Source organism: Anas acuta, chromosome 3 (assembly GCF_963932015.1).
Source record: "Anas acuta chromosome 3, bAnaAcu1.1, whole genome shotgun sequence".
In the NCBI taxonomy this organism is placed as follows: domain Eukaryota; kingdom Metazoa; phylum Chordata; class Aves; order Anseriformes; family Anatidae; genus Anas; species Anas acuta.
Genome location: NC_088981.1, coordinates 49,743,700 through 49,759,192, shown reverse-complemented (window position 1 = coordinate 49,759,192; position 15,493 = coordinate 49,743,700). Strand labels below are relative to the sequence as shown.

The 15,493-nt window shown below is 38.6% G+C and overlaps 1 protein-coding gene across 1 annotated transcript in view; it reads right to left on the bottom strand.

Moving 5' to 3' along the window:
* The window catches only part of ADGB (androglobin), a 114,180-nt gene extending 105,953 nt beyond the window's left edge, over window positions 1-8,227 (bottom strand). Inside the window, exon 1 of the mRNA XM_068677031.1 lies at window positions 8,029-8,227. Within this exon, the coding sequence (XP_068533132.1) occupies window positions 8,029-8,213 (185 nt within the window). The 5' untranslated portion in view covers window positions 8,214-8,227. The remainder of the gene's footprint in view (window positions 1-8,028) is intronic.
* Window positions 8,228-15,493: the final 7,266 nt, after the last annotated feature.

Below are 15,493 nucleotides of genomic sequence, written 5' to 3'. Positions count from 1 at the left end.
ACAGAGAGTATAGCATTTATTGTGATATTGCCACTGATACATGACTTAGTCTATTCATGCCCATAAGTCCATGAAGTTTGAAGGCATCACAATAGGCTGAGTTCTTAAGGGGTTTATTATTTTAATTACAATTAGCAAGAAAAAACAATTTGAATACATAATTTTCTAGCTGGAATGAAATGTGGTTAACCACAAATTCAACATACTGGTAGGCTAATATATAATATGTTTATAAACTTACAATATGTTTATCATATTTACTTTGGGAAGAACCTATGAAGAACCTATTCTCTCATCTCAAAGAATGAATCTCAAAAAAAGTTAAAGGAAGAAGAGGAAAAAAAATAGCATTTACAAATTCACTATAAAGATAAAATTATATGGAGTTTTATTATACAGAGTGTACACTGAAACATTTCAACCAATGAAGCAAGCTCTTCATCTTTTTGGCCAGAAAATGCTTACACAGAAAATGCTAGGTGTGCTTACCTTTGTTTCTGAGACTAACAAAAACATCAGCCTCAGAAATATGTGTTATGTACAAAGAAATAGACAAGAAAAGAAAATAAATTAGAAGTGGATGTTTTATGTTCAGGCAAGACAATGCAAACTCTCCAGTAATGACTCTATTTTTTGTTGGATTACAATTTAATATTAGAACAATAAGCGTTTGCAGATGCACATTGATGCAGTAAATAGCTTCTCAAGAAAAATCATGAACCAGGGAATTTCATCCAAATTGAACCTAAATCATTATGTATTTACTCACTAACATTCCTATGTCTGGAGAAAGTAAGCAATTGCATGATGATATCTTTTTCCCACTGTTTCAGATGGTTAAGCTTTAAGCTACAGAGACATTTCTACTCTTTGGCTTTGCAGCTGGAAGCACTGGAATCCTGGGCCATTACAGATTTATGTTGCTTCTGACTTATTTGAGAGAACAGGGAGTGCTTTGTCATAATGGTACCACAAACAGTCAATAAACCCTTTCTAGCCCAGTTTCCAACAAATACAGAAGAATTAAACATAAAATGGATATGGCTAATCCAAAAATTGCAAACATATGGCATCAGTGATAAACTGGACTAGTATCCTCAGTGTCTGTTGTCCAAAAATTTAAATCTGCTTCAAGCCTCTAGTGGAACTTAATCAGATCCCACCAAACCACGCTTATCTCTGTTTAAAATCTTTACCAATTACATAGACAGTGGGATTGAGTGCACCCTCAGCAAGTTTGCAGATGACACCAAGCAGAGTGGTGCAGTTAGTACAACAGAAGGAAGGGATGTCATCCAAAGGGACCTGGACAAGCTTGAGAAGTGAGCTCACCTTAACCTAATGAGGTTGAACGAACATGTCCAGCTGTGAGGTGCTGCACCTATATTGGGGAAATCCCAGACATGAGCACAGACTGGGAGAACTCATTGAGAGTAGCACCACAAAGAATGATTTGAGGGGTCTAGTGGACAAAAACCTCAACATGAGCCAGTGGTGTGCTCTTGCAGCCCAGAAGGCCAACTGCGTCTTGGGTTACATCAACAGAGGAGTGGTCAGCAGGTCGAGGGAGGGGATTGTCACCCTCTGCTCTGCCCTTGTGAAGCCCCACCTGGAGTGCTGCATCCAGGGCTGGGGCACCCAGCACAAGAAGGATGTGGGGCTGTTAGAGTAGGCCCAGAGGAAGGCCACAATGGTGATCAGAGGTAATCTTTTCCACAGACTTTTTCCATGTAAATTTTTAGCACACATTACAATTTACAGTAACCAGCAGTAGTAATCCAGCACAACACTGAAAGCACCTTCAAGTTCAACCACTGTGCAGTTACCCATAAGACATGAGGTTTCCCACTCCTAAACTTCAGTCAATCTAGTGGGATTCCAAAAACATAAAAAGTTCATCTATTCAGACTCTATTCTCTAAACCACTACTGTAATCTAAAACCTCAGGATATTTACCTAAGAAACACACCAGAAGTAGATAAAACCACAATCATACACTTGCTGACTCCTTCTGCTAGGTCTCTGGGAGTGCAAGTATGAATTAGCAATGGAGCTTTTTTTTTTTTTTTTTTTTTTTTCCCCTGTTCTTACTGTCTCAACCTTTAATCTTAATAGTAAACATGAGGTAATCCCAGGCTTTGGTGTAGCATCCCACTGCACAACAGCAATGCCGCAACCTGCTACTCAGTGCAATCAGGCACACAGCTGAACTTCAATCATTGCTTCCAGCCAGTCCAGGCTCCAGCTTGTCTCTGCAGGTGCTGAAGGATCCATCAGCAGTAAATATTGCGCTTATCTACTGCTCTCCCTAATAAAATCTCAAACAGCACTCTGACCTTCTCCTGTACATTGGGAAGTTGTGCCTATGCTACAATTATCCCTACACCACTTGCCTCTCTTGGCACTGACCATTAACTCCTTACTTTTGTCCCTAATAACCCAAACACTAATTCAGATTTTTCTTTTTGCTGCAGATGCTGATGACTTCAGTTTAATTCAGAGAACTGGGCTCAATGGCATAGACTTTCATCAAATTCATTTACAAAGCATTTCGATTCATTATCATTGTTACTAGCCAGAATCTTCAGTGGTGATAAAAGCATCAATTCCAGCAATTCACTGAAGCTGTTGAAACCTGGAAAAGATCAGATTCTCAGTAGCCTCTAATGGTGCAATTAAGGAAAGCTTTAAGGACAGCTGTTCTTTTGAGCTCTTCAGTCTGTCATCTCTAACAACTGCATAGCTCCTGAAGGGAACAGCCACCTAATTAGAAAGCAGTAATGAAGAGAGACCCAATGGAGCATCCTGCAGATTGACCTATGTGAAGTCTGGCTTAGAGAGTAAAAAGGAAATCTCCTGCCCTCTCTGTATGCTTCCAAAGTCCTGTTCCAGTACTGCAGTATAATCCACCAACAATCCCCATTGATTTTTCATATTACATATGCAATCTGCTGACTACTGTAAGCATTTGGGAGGGGGGAGAAGTGGGGGGAAAGAGAGAGAGACTGGTCTGACTGGAAATCTATCAAAATAATTTTAAGGTGATCAAAATATATTGTCCAGATATTTGTACACATTACTCTCAGAGGACTTCTACATTAGTTTTACCTATAGTTGTTAAAATTATGGGACTGTAATTCTTTATGGTAAGCCTTGACTGTTCTGATGATTTGTTTTTAAATTATATTTAGAAACTATTAACCTTTTTTCTTTTCTTATACTACTGATAGTTCTATTCAGTATTTCAACCACTGGAGACACATGAAAACAAATACCATTTACTAGTAAGAAGACAGTATTACAAAAAAAACAAAATGTATTTTGTCCCTGCAGCTGCAAACTCTGTTCAGAAAAAAAAAAAAAAAAAGAAAAAAAAAGAGAGAAATGAGAGAGAGAGAGAGAGAAAACCTACTTTGCAATTGCAAAGAACGCTAAACTAATGGGACAATATTTTCTCAGGAAGCTTGCAAACTTCCATTTCTTTTTTTCTGCTACATGAACAGCAACATTACTGAAGTTCTCATGCACAGACTTATGCAAAATTTGGACACTAGAATGTGTACACAATGTGTACACTGAACGAGCTTAGTAACAGAATGAACATAATAGCTCTTTCCTTGTCATCTATTTAAGTAATTGTCATACATACAAAGAACACAGCTTCAATCTAATAGCATGCACATAAGAATATTTACTTCTAACCTCCACAACCCACTAAAAAGACTTGGTTAACTGTCTTTAATAAAATATTCACAATCACTACTATCATTAGTTTACTATTAGCAGAAAATCATTAAATGAGGAAACATAGATTAATCCCTCCAACACAGAACTGGCAATCGAAGTGAAGACTAAGTCTTAGGGTTACACAGCAAATTTGTCCTATCACTGTGTTCAGCAATTTTAATTAAAAATATAAATAATAGGAGCAGCAGTATTAATATTTTGTTCCAGGGTAGACTCCTGCAGAATCAACTCAGTACTCTGATGATTTTTCTTGACAACAGTGATACAGATCTACAGAATAGATTTACTATGATGCAGATATTCCTTACTATACAGAATCTATTTCCAAATAAAGAAATAGCATGGATCTGTCAATCTGTCTGCGTTCCTATTATGCTGGTATGCACATCACAAATCCTATGACAAAGGGGAAAGCACTCTAGAAGCAATGCTGAATACTGAAGAAGGAAACATTGCTTCCATTTTGCATAAATCACAGACTACAGCTCTAAGTTTCAACCATAAGCCTGATCGAAATAAAAAGCTCCCTGTAGACTTTAACAGACTGTAGTTCAGCATTTGAATCTGCCTAGTCGCTCACTCTCTCCATATAAACTTTGTGGTGTAAAGCAGTGCTTTCCAAAGTAGGGTGTGGAAGAAAAAGGAAGAAAATATTAGAGCTTCAGTATTGCATGCGTATAATTTAGAGATAAATTAATATAAGTATATAGAGGGAGTGTGCTCACAATTTTTATTGATAGTATTGTACAATCAAAAAAGGTTGTAGACCACTGGCTTACAGCACAACTAAAGAAAAGAAATACATTTCAGTGTTTAACCTTTCACAGGGACTAGGAATGCCAAAATATTTTTGATGTTGGGTTTGGGGTACAAATTCCCAACAATCTGGGAAATAAGGGTCTTTATTTCATGCTAAAAGCAAGAAGAAAGGCTATTTAAGTTGTCAAAATGTTCTCAAGGGCAAGCTCTTAACCCCAGTATGTTCAGCTCCCAACCGTCAACAGCTTTCACTGATTTCAGCAAAAGCAGACTTCCACCCAGAGCTCTGAACAGAGTACTATGATGTTTTCCCCAGAATGATTATCGTACTGAAAATAAACACTGTTACAGAATACGGCCTGTAAGCAACCCAAAATGCACCTACAATTTACAGAGCACGCAAAACAATACGATTGAAAAGATAGCAAGTGCTGAATTCAGACTTGATTTTCCAATGCTTTACAGCGCTGTGCTCTACAGTTTCATGTGAAAATTGTGGGCTACCTTTCTTATAAAATGTTTAAGAGAAAAAGGCTAGGCCAAAGTTTAAAATAACCTATCACTAGCTTTTCTTGATGTAACTCATTATCTACAATTCAACAGACAGTGAAATATTTTTTTCCCAACAGCCTGAACAGTAGGATTTATCAGGTAGTTTGCTGAACTTGGCATGACATGAATTGTCCTAAACCAACCACTTTTTCTTCCTTCCTTCAATCCATCCACCCATCCATCCAAAAGACCTTAGTGATATTTCAGGAAGACAAAAAATAAATAACAATGACCACGGATAGGTTAGTTAGAAAAACAGGAGCAGAACTGCTATAACATCTAGCATTTTACTGGTGAGTCTTACTCTAGCTGTAAAGAGCACAAAGGAGAGCGAATAAACACAAAAGACATGTTATGGTTTAAATAGAAGTTATTAGTTTGATGAAAAAAAATAATCTGGGTTACTAAGGTTCTGCATTACAATCAAGTGATTGTAACAGTCTTCTGTAGGCTACTAACCTGTCACTAAACCACCATTAGGACATCTTCAAGCTACTACTGCTTATGTAAAACAACCCTAGTGAAATGAGTAAATATTCCTATGCTAACACTGAATTAACACTGGCATATACTAGACATTTGTTCCCTTACAATTAGATGATAATTGCAGAGTGAGAGATACATCATGTCTCTTGCCTTTTAGGTCCATCAAGAGATTTCAAATATATTACAAGCATATCTCCTATTCACACTCCAGAGGCGTTCCAGTAAAACTTAATATCATTCAAAACAGTTGTAATTAGATATTCTCCAGTCTCAACTTGACACAGGGAAAATGATTTTCTAATCTTATTTATCCATCGTGGTCTCATTTAATAAAGCTTAAAGCAACAGCGTGCTAAAGAAAAAGATTCTGTTCTAGATATTCTGATACAAATAACTCATTTTATATGAATGATTCTCTTAGAATTTTTCTATGATATGGGAGAGAATGAATGGTTTTACTATATAAAAGTACATATTTTTATCATCTCAAAAAAAATCTTACACTGTAAAAATGCTTATTATGTGAAAAAAATCTTTTGGATGACAGCCCAATCAATTTTACATACAGTGAGAAGTAGGAAAATAGTATTTTACCTGTGCTAGAAAATTCAGCTGTCCCTGACAGCTTAGATATTGTCAGAAAAAAATTGATATACTGTTTGAAGTAAATATGAGGGGCAGCATGGCTGTGGCTAAAACAAGAAAAAAATAAGTTACTGAGCAAAGGGATACAGAGAGGAAAAGAGAGGAACTAGAGATGCTGGCTGACCACAGCAACAGCAAAGATATCAAAATGTGAATCAAAATGTAAAATGTGAAACAGAAGTATGAAAATATGAAACAAAATATTTTGTTGCAAAGGCTGGGTAACTGAATATAAATTAAGAAGAAAGGAGCATTTTAAGATTGATTTCAAGAGAGGAGTAAGTGATAGGACCAACACCTTTATTTATGGCAGGAAAATGAAGAAAAGGGCATGAGCACATACTTTGTGTCACTAATGTTTGTTTTTTTGTCTGAATCCAGACAGCATCATGTGTGCACATTTACATAGTTTAGGTTGAGAAAGTTGCTCAAAAGATAGAAATATAGAATTCATAGATCAAAAGAGTAATAGTGAAAGAAATTCAGTGTTTTCTGTTTGTTATTTGTCTTTGCAGGGAGAAATACACATTTTCACAGAGGAAAAATTTGCATTGAATACCAAACAAACAAACAGGGAATAGTTTTAAAATATTTCAAGAGATGCTACTTACACAGAAATATTTAAGAAATGAATATATATATATATATATCCACCTAATTTCCTGAGATTCATTATAACATAAAACAAACATTCAAGGGATTGGGAAATATGTTCTCTTCCTGTAAATGAAATTGATGTGTTGTAAGGGTCATTAGCCATTTAGCCCTGAAAATTTCAGCTAGCTTAGTTCCTCCAGCTGATGAAAATGGATGGCAGCATGTGATCCCCAAACTATCCTCCCAGTTAAAAGCCCTGAGGTTTTTTAAGCCCCAAAAAACTTTTCAGTGAAAACTCAATGCTGTCTGCTTCTTACCATAAATCTAATGCTTTGTACCCATAAGTCTAATGCATCTGGAACAAGATGATCTTCAGGGTCCCTTCCAGCCTGAACCATCCTGTGGTTCTATGATTCATACTCTGAGCTGTGGCCAACATAGTGTCCCTCACGTGTAGAAACATAGCCATATTACAACACGACCTACCATGTGCATGTATGATCTCATTTCTGCTACTCTCTTTAAGGATCAAGACACACATTCTGACAAGCAAAATCTTTTTGGCAGGATATCACTACCTGACAGGGCCATAACAAGTACCATAGGAGAAAGAAAGCAATGCTTCCACATAATGAGGCAATGGGCACAAGCAGGGACACAGGAGGCTTCCTCTGAACATGAGGAAGCACTTCTGCGCTCTGTGGGTGACTGAGCACTGGCATAGGCTGCCCAGAGAGGTTGTGGGGTCTCCAGAAGCTGCCTGGACATGGTGCTGGGCAGCCTGCTCTGGGTGTCCCTGCTTGCACAGGGGGTCGGAGCAGGTGACCTCCAGAGGTCCCTGCCAATCTCAGCCACTCTGCAGTTCTGCAATTCACTGACAAAGCTGAACCTCCAGTTTCAAGAATGAAAACAAACCAAACCAACAGCAAACAACCCACCCCACCACCACCACCTTTCGCGTTTCCCCTACTTTCAACCAAGCATCCCCTTGAGCAAGCAAACTTCCATCGCCCTGCCGGCTTGCATGCCACCTCCACGGCACGGTCCCGTCCCCTCCGAGCAGCGGGGACGGCCCGGGGTGCGCATGGGGCCGCTCGGCGAACGCGTGGGGTCCCTCGGGGGGCGCACGGGGCGGCTCGGGGCGCGCCCCCTCCCGTCCCCGCGGGGCAGAACGCCCCCGGCCCGTTACTGCCGGCGGGGTCCCCGCTCTCTGTCCAGCCCCCCGGCTCCCCCCACCCTTACTCTTTGGGGCCCAGGAGCCCAGAGCTGCTGCGGCTCCCGATCTCCTTCTTCTTGCCGCCCTTGGAGCCCATCGCGGCGGCTGCCGCCGCGTCCACCGCGTTGCCGGGCGACCTGGACCCGCGGAGGTAGCGGGTCCAGCGCCGCCCCACGGCCCAGGGCCCCTGCGGCCAGCCTACACCCGGCATCGCGACCCCTCGGCGACGACAGCGGCGGAGTCCCGATGGCCGCACCGGGCGGCGGCTGCCAGCGGCGGGGCGCGCGGCAGAGAAACGGGGGGGACACGAGGGAAGGGCACGAGGCGGAGGGGGGGGCGGGGGGGAGAGCGCAAGCAGAGGAATGCCGCTGGGAATAGCGGCTGCGTGGCGACCCAAAAGGTGGCAAAAAGGAAAAGGCTGAACTTTGACGGTGGAACAATGGTCTTTTCTGAAGCTAAGCGGCAGCTTCGAGGGTCTTTCAGAAGACAATTTGGAAAAAAAAAAAATAATAATAAAATTTAAAATAAAATTAAATTAAATTAAAAAAATAAAATTAAATTAATAAAATAAAATAAAATAAAATAAAATAGAAACAAAGTGTATTTTGTTATAAATGTTCTAATCACACGAATAAGCCTATAGAGAAAGAGCGAGAGGAAAAAGTACCCATTTGGTAGGAAATGAAAAAGGAAAAGGAAAGGGAAGGAAGAAAGGAAAGAGATGAGGAAAAAAAAGAAAATGGAAAGGGAATGGGAAAGGAAACCAGTCCCAGAGCTGAAACCAGTCCCAGAGCTCGAAGAGCATTTAGATTTGAAGTAGACAAGCATTTATCTTTTTCATATCAAAACAACTGAACTAATTAGTGCCTTATATGATGCCTACAATTACTGGAGTGAACAGAGTTTCACCAAGGCCACGTAAACCTAACCCTTATCAGCTGCTTTTGGATTCAGCAAATAGTTGACTTCAACTAACCTAGGAGGACTTTTTCAGACACAGTCCAGATGTTACACTATCCCTAACAACTCCTATCAACTCCTATCTTCTAAATAATTCCACTTTTTTGCTATTTCTCAATCTGTAGTGCATGACAAAAAAACTGTGATAGAACAGATCATATGTGCTCACTCAGCCTTACTCAGTGTTTCTAAAATATGAAAAATCAATGAAAATGTATTTGTCGAGTCACAGAGGACAGGAGTAGGTTAAAAGATATATGGAAAAGTATGCAGATGTTGCTACATCTAGAGGCTTACTTTAGACAAGTATCAGGTCTTGATTTATATCAAGATGACAGAAGGCCAAATATATACTTTTATGTTTCAAAGTGAAAAGTGCTCCAGCATCTTTGCATTTCCTTCAGCTTTATGTCCAGCAGCATCCATTTTAAATAAGGTACCACGGGACACTTCTCACTTGAGAACCAAACAAACATTTCCTGTTTGTTTATTTTCAGACCAAGCTGCTGGCCTCCAGACAATTATGCCATCAAATATTGATCAGGACATGCAGGTGAATGATGGCAGACACAGAGGTGAGTTTGGACAGCTGGGTACAGCTTCACTACCAGTGCAGGGCTCCACACCTCAAAGAGTTCTCCTTCATGCTTGCAGATTGAGGCTGGAAATCACAGGACAGAGTCTGACCAAGAGCACAGGTAAAACCCCTCAGCATCTCTGTGGCTTCAGTCTTCCCTTCCCCATACTCACTGGGCAGAGAAGCTAAGAGGCATTCCCTCTTAGTAGGAAAATTTCATTCCTGATCCCACTGCAGGTGACCAGTGAGGTTTGCAGCATCCCAGCAAATATGAATTCTTGTAATACAATTCTGTGAAAGACATCGGGGAAAAAAATATAAATAAAATGAAATTTGAGTCCATGCCTTCTCACGGAAACCACCCCTATGGCCCCCTGCTACCAAAACCTTGCCACGTAAACCCACTGCATGTACACATTTTGGGGTGAAGAAGGAGGAAGGACAGAAATCAGAAGAGAATGTGTGTAAGCTCCAGAACTCTTCGTTCTTTGCTGTGTTAAATCATACTTGCTACCCATGAAATTCAAAATGCACCTTTTATCATGAAATTCTATGTACTTAAATAAAAGGACATTAAAAACATGTAGCTGGTAACTTAATTTAGAATTCCATACCCCAACAGCAATGACAAGTAGGGTAGTCTGGAAAGACAAGTTAATCTGAATTTTAAAAAACCTTGTTTCCCAGCTGGCAAAGAATCTGTAAGGTCAAATCAGCTGTTTCATTGGCCTAATGTCTCAGGCCATGAAGTGTATCTGACAGACACTCCCCAAAGGGAAAAGATGTTAGGGTAGATGCAGCCTTATAGACGAAGTATGAAATAAAAATACAAGACAATAGAAGAAGTATGGTGCTGCTGTGTGTCAGGAATCCATTGGGATTGAATAGATCCTAAGATAACACATACCAATTAGCAATGGATGGATGGCATTCTGGTCACCACTCTTATAAGAAACAATTTTAAACACTGTTACTTGGTAGTGTGTTTTGTTCCTTAAGCCATTACACAGGTAACTGCTGTTGTCGCTTGGAGAAAAAACAGCTTTTTAGCCGTAAATACTTGGCACTTGTTATAGCTGCAAGTAGTAGTTGGAGAGAAGGGGAAAACAGTAACTGTTAACAGAAACACTGTCAAAGCTCCTCTCAGGAGTCTTGGAGCTCAGACAGCTCTAACTTAGATGGCTCAGACTTAACTCTGATCAGATTTACACAAGGTATTCCAGAACAAGTGAGGAGAAAGCTTAGTCTTAAGTGAAACCCTGGGAGTAGCGGGCAAACCTTACCAGTGTGTAGAAATACCTGACAAGGCGACTAAAGATGGTCAGATTCTTCCCAGGAGTGAGCAGTGACAAGATGAGAAAACACAAATCAAAACAGAAAATTCCACTCCGAAATAAGCGTGTGCATTGCTTTATATGAGGCTAGTCAAACACTAGCAGTAGTCTTCTGATATGACTTCAGAGTCTCCACATTGGACATGGCCATAAGCAACCTTGCTGTAGCTCTTGTTCTTCTGAGCAGGGATATTGGACTAGACAAGCTCCTGATGCCCCTTCTGACCTCAGTCACTCCACAATTTTAGGAAGTTTTCCACAAAGAAGAGGTTAAAACCTTAGACGGAAGTGGTTGTAAGAAAAGATGCAGCATCTTTAAGTATGAAGTTGCTACGTAGGTAAGAGATGAAAGGGTGGCAGAATAATGCTGACTTGCTTTTGTTTGGGATGTTGGCTCCTGAGGTAACTTACAGGACAGTGAACTGAATTTGAGCAAAACCATCTTCAGACTGAAACTTTTCACAAGCAGTGATGGTTTATTAACATGAGTCAGCGTGACATAGAAAGCAGAGTGGAGAAAATGGATTACACAAATGTTGTGGGTAAACTGATGTAGTAAGACACAGTACAGGAACAAGCTGAATAGCAGAGAACAGTCTTCTAAGTCCACAGCCATCTGCCCATGGCCATTTCAAAGATATCTAATGATACCGTTTCTCATTTGATTTTGCTAGGGACACGTCTTACCTTTTCTAGTAAAATAGACACTCACCAAATTTTGATGAACCTCAGCTGTGTTACAATTTTCACTCATCTTTGAGTTCTTTGCTACAGCACTGATTGGTTGCATTGTCATGATACAGTCTCATTTTTTACCCCAGAACTTATTTTGGGGAAGATGGTCCCAAAACATTGTGTAATATATTCTACAGTTGTCCAAGCTTGGTTTAAATATACCATTACCATTGAATTCCATGGAAAGAGTCAGAGCACACGTTTAGATTTAAGCTTTTTTTTTTTTTTTTAAGCTTTGATCCTCACCCTCCTTCCCTCCCTCCCTCTCTCTCCCTCCAGTATTTGGGTAACAGTGCAAGCAGCCAGCAAAGAAAAACTAAGCTCAAACAATCAGGCACTGCCACACCTTTCTTTTGTAAGTTTATGCTTGATGATTCATAAAAAGAATATCTACGTCAAAGTGAAAAACTTCCTGGTTTTGATACAGTGTGAAAATCCTTATCTGAACTTTGAAGCTGAGGGCAACTACAGTACTCTAGCTACTGCAGTTGTTAAGAAAGGGGGATACTCAGAGAAAGTAGCACTACCTCTTAAAAATCATGTCTAAATCTTTGCCCAGAAAATATTATGAATTATGATCACACCCTGAGGGATCAAAGGATAACTCTAGTTTTAAAACAAGAACCACTGCACAATCTTAATGCAGTGTTAACTGCTGAGCTGTAGAGACTACTAAATCTCTCAGTACACCATTTTACTGTAGTATTTTGCTGTTCACTTTTAAGGATGTAACTTTTTTTTGCAGAAGATTAAAGAAGTTAAGTCTTGTTTGTTCTAATTCAAGGCAAGCTGCAAATCACAGCAAATCCTTTTTAATAGCGATTAACTTCAGTGCAGTTTTAAACAAATGTTTTTGTATGGTTGCAGTTCTGCATAGAGGCTAAAACCAAAAAATATACTCTTAAAAATGCAGAACATAAGATTGCTAGACAAATTTTGAATCATGTGATTAATATTCTTAAAGAAAAACGAGGAAGACAACCATAGATAAAGCTTTAAAGTGTCTTCATACTTGTTTCCCATCCAAGTAAAAATACAGTCTTTAAGAAACGACACTACAGGTTTACATTTTCTGACTTCTGAAACCTAAAAATGACAAGTCATTATGACACTTGTGTTCTTATACATATGAAAAGTGCTCTCACAGCTATTTGAACTAAAGTAATCTCATGTAACTGTACTTAAAAACAATAATCCGAGGAAAATAACTGCCACTCTGATGGACAATCTAACTGAAAGCCTTTCTTTCTTAAACTACTAAATAGTAGAAGGCAGTGATTTTTGTGACCTTGAGGCAAAGCATAGTTGGAAAAAAAAAAAAGCAATTCAAGTTCAGAAGAAAGTAGTTTGCCTGTAGAAATATCTATATAGAAGCATTAGCACTTAAACTAGGCAGATGCTATAGAAAGCAAACAGATTTGAAGTAATCTTTGTACACAATACAACAATTCCATTGTTTTATTGGACTAAAACACTGAGTGTAAAACCATTTTTGTGGCACAGTAATCGAATACGGAATGCATCTTGGAGGGGCAGACATTTTGTTACATCAAGACCGATAGAGCATTGTCAAAAAAATCAAATTCACTCCTTGTAATCAAAATTGCTTGGACGTAATATGAATGATGGAAATTGATAATGCGACTCATGTACTATACTACATAGTAGCTTTCAATACTGCAGTTTACAGAACACTCTTGAAAAGCAAGTTAAAAAAATCAAACGGATCTGAATGTGAGGGGTTGAAAGTCCTTTCTTCTGGATTGATATAAGTAAAGGATAGTCTAGAAACAAAATAAGCCATATGCTCTGTAAGGAGCTATAAGCTTTCAACAAGACAAATAATTACCATAACTTAAGCTTTCAGAAGAGTCATCATAATGAACAGCTTAAAAGTTCGTAAGTTAAAAAAAAAAGGAAAAAAATTTGAATAAGTCTGTTTTATCAGAAGACTGAACACTTTGTTTCATTTCCAAGAACCTAGGAAAAAAACAATACTGATATGTTGACCCTCTACTTTTTCAACTCCCAAACCAAGACTATCCAAACACCATACTTACTGATAAAAATTTTCTTAAGGTACTTAATGAATGGGTCTGCATGAATAGACTACAATGGTAAAATAACTAGTAAAGTGATAAATGATAAAATTCATCTAGTAAAATTTATTTGTGAGTCTACATAAGCAACATAGGATGTCTAAGCTAGTAATTTTTCACTGAGTGAACATGTTAGGTAGTGATAAAAGAAACTGTGATTGTGTTTAAAAACCACACCAAGTACCTTTTTCTTCCTAGAGATGCTTGTTTAGACAAAAACAGAGACATAGCGAGCTTACAGAGCTTTATAACAGTCACATATGATACAGACAGTTTCTTTAAAATAATCTTCATTAAATAAATCTGAATCTAGCACGTTCCTTATTTTCACTAGTGGGCTGCTGCAGAACAAAGAGTTCTGTCTGAAGTGACCTTTCACATACTGCCAAGTGAGTATTCCAATTCAGAATCATTACTTACATCACTGGCATTTTCCTAATGCACTTTTTTATTCCTGTCCAGTGCCACCTCATTTTCTTACATTTTTCAGTAATTCATTATACAAAGGATGAATGCGTATGCACATTTAGAGAACCATTTCCATAGCAAGTAAAGCGTTCTATAAAGGAGGAAACAAGCAGCCAGTTCTCCATTTTAGAATAAAGATCATTGAGATACTAAAAGCCAGAAGATAAAGGAACTCCATTTAACAGAAAAGTATTTCACCATTCAACACCACAATTTTACTACAAAAATTCATTTTATAACTATTTATTCTTATCACCACCTATCAAACAGTGACTCAGGCACTAAGTCTGTAAGAATTGCTCAAAGTATTCCCCAGCAATTAATCACTAAAAATAAACAAGGATTTGCACACTTTGAGGAGACTGGATGTTATTAAGACTCAGTCTAACATTTTAAACAAAATTCCAAAACCTAGATCATAAATTAGCTCATACTTTTCTACTACTGCAACTAAGTGATCCTTCTCTATGTAAATTTTCTAGATGTAACTAATTGCTCCAAGTCCTTTATAGTTTTTTTTCAGAAGTTATGAAGTCTCATTAAACTTCTTAAACAAATTAGCTGCACAGACAGACTGCACAACTACAATACAGAACGACTATTTGCCATTTCTAGCCTATATGAAATAAGATAATGGAAATATGCCAAGTAAGATATTTACTTGAAGCACTGACTTAGATTTTTACTCAAGTTCTTTATCTCAAAATGATCCCTTAAATACAGGGACTACACACCAGATACTTGCTCATTTAAGATTGACATATTTCAAATTGCAAGAGGTAATGAAATACAACTACACAGGGCCTCTGCTCATCTGATTAGATTGAGATGAATCACTATACGATATATCCTGTAGACATAAAACAAGTGTTTGATACTTCCTACTTGCCAGTCTGAAGTTAAATCAGGTCTGTCTAAATTTCAGTTATCTTTCCAAAACAAAGATCTTAGGCAAATTACAACAGGTTTTTGTGCCTAGTCTAATTGATCTTTGTAGATTGTATTTCCTGAACATCACTCAGGCTCAACTTCTCCAGCCAGTGACATAATAAATCAAAATTACTGTACTCCACAGTTTGACAGTCATGGCCACTCTATATTCATATGGAATCTCAGAAGAGAGCAAGCCACGAAGAAGATAAGGAAAGTGCTTAAACAGAACAGCAATAGCTCTTCAATCAGCAATTTAGACATTTGAAAATTGATCTGTACAGGATTACATTGCCAAGACACAGTGAAGATTCACACTCTACCAGAGTCCCAGAGCTTCAGTCTGGTTTTCATTCTGTTGCTGAATTTGAGAACTAAGAACAGAAAA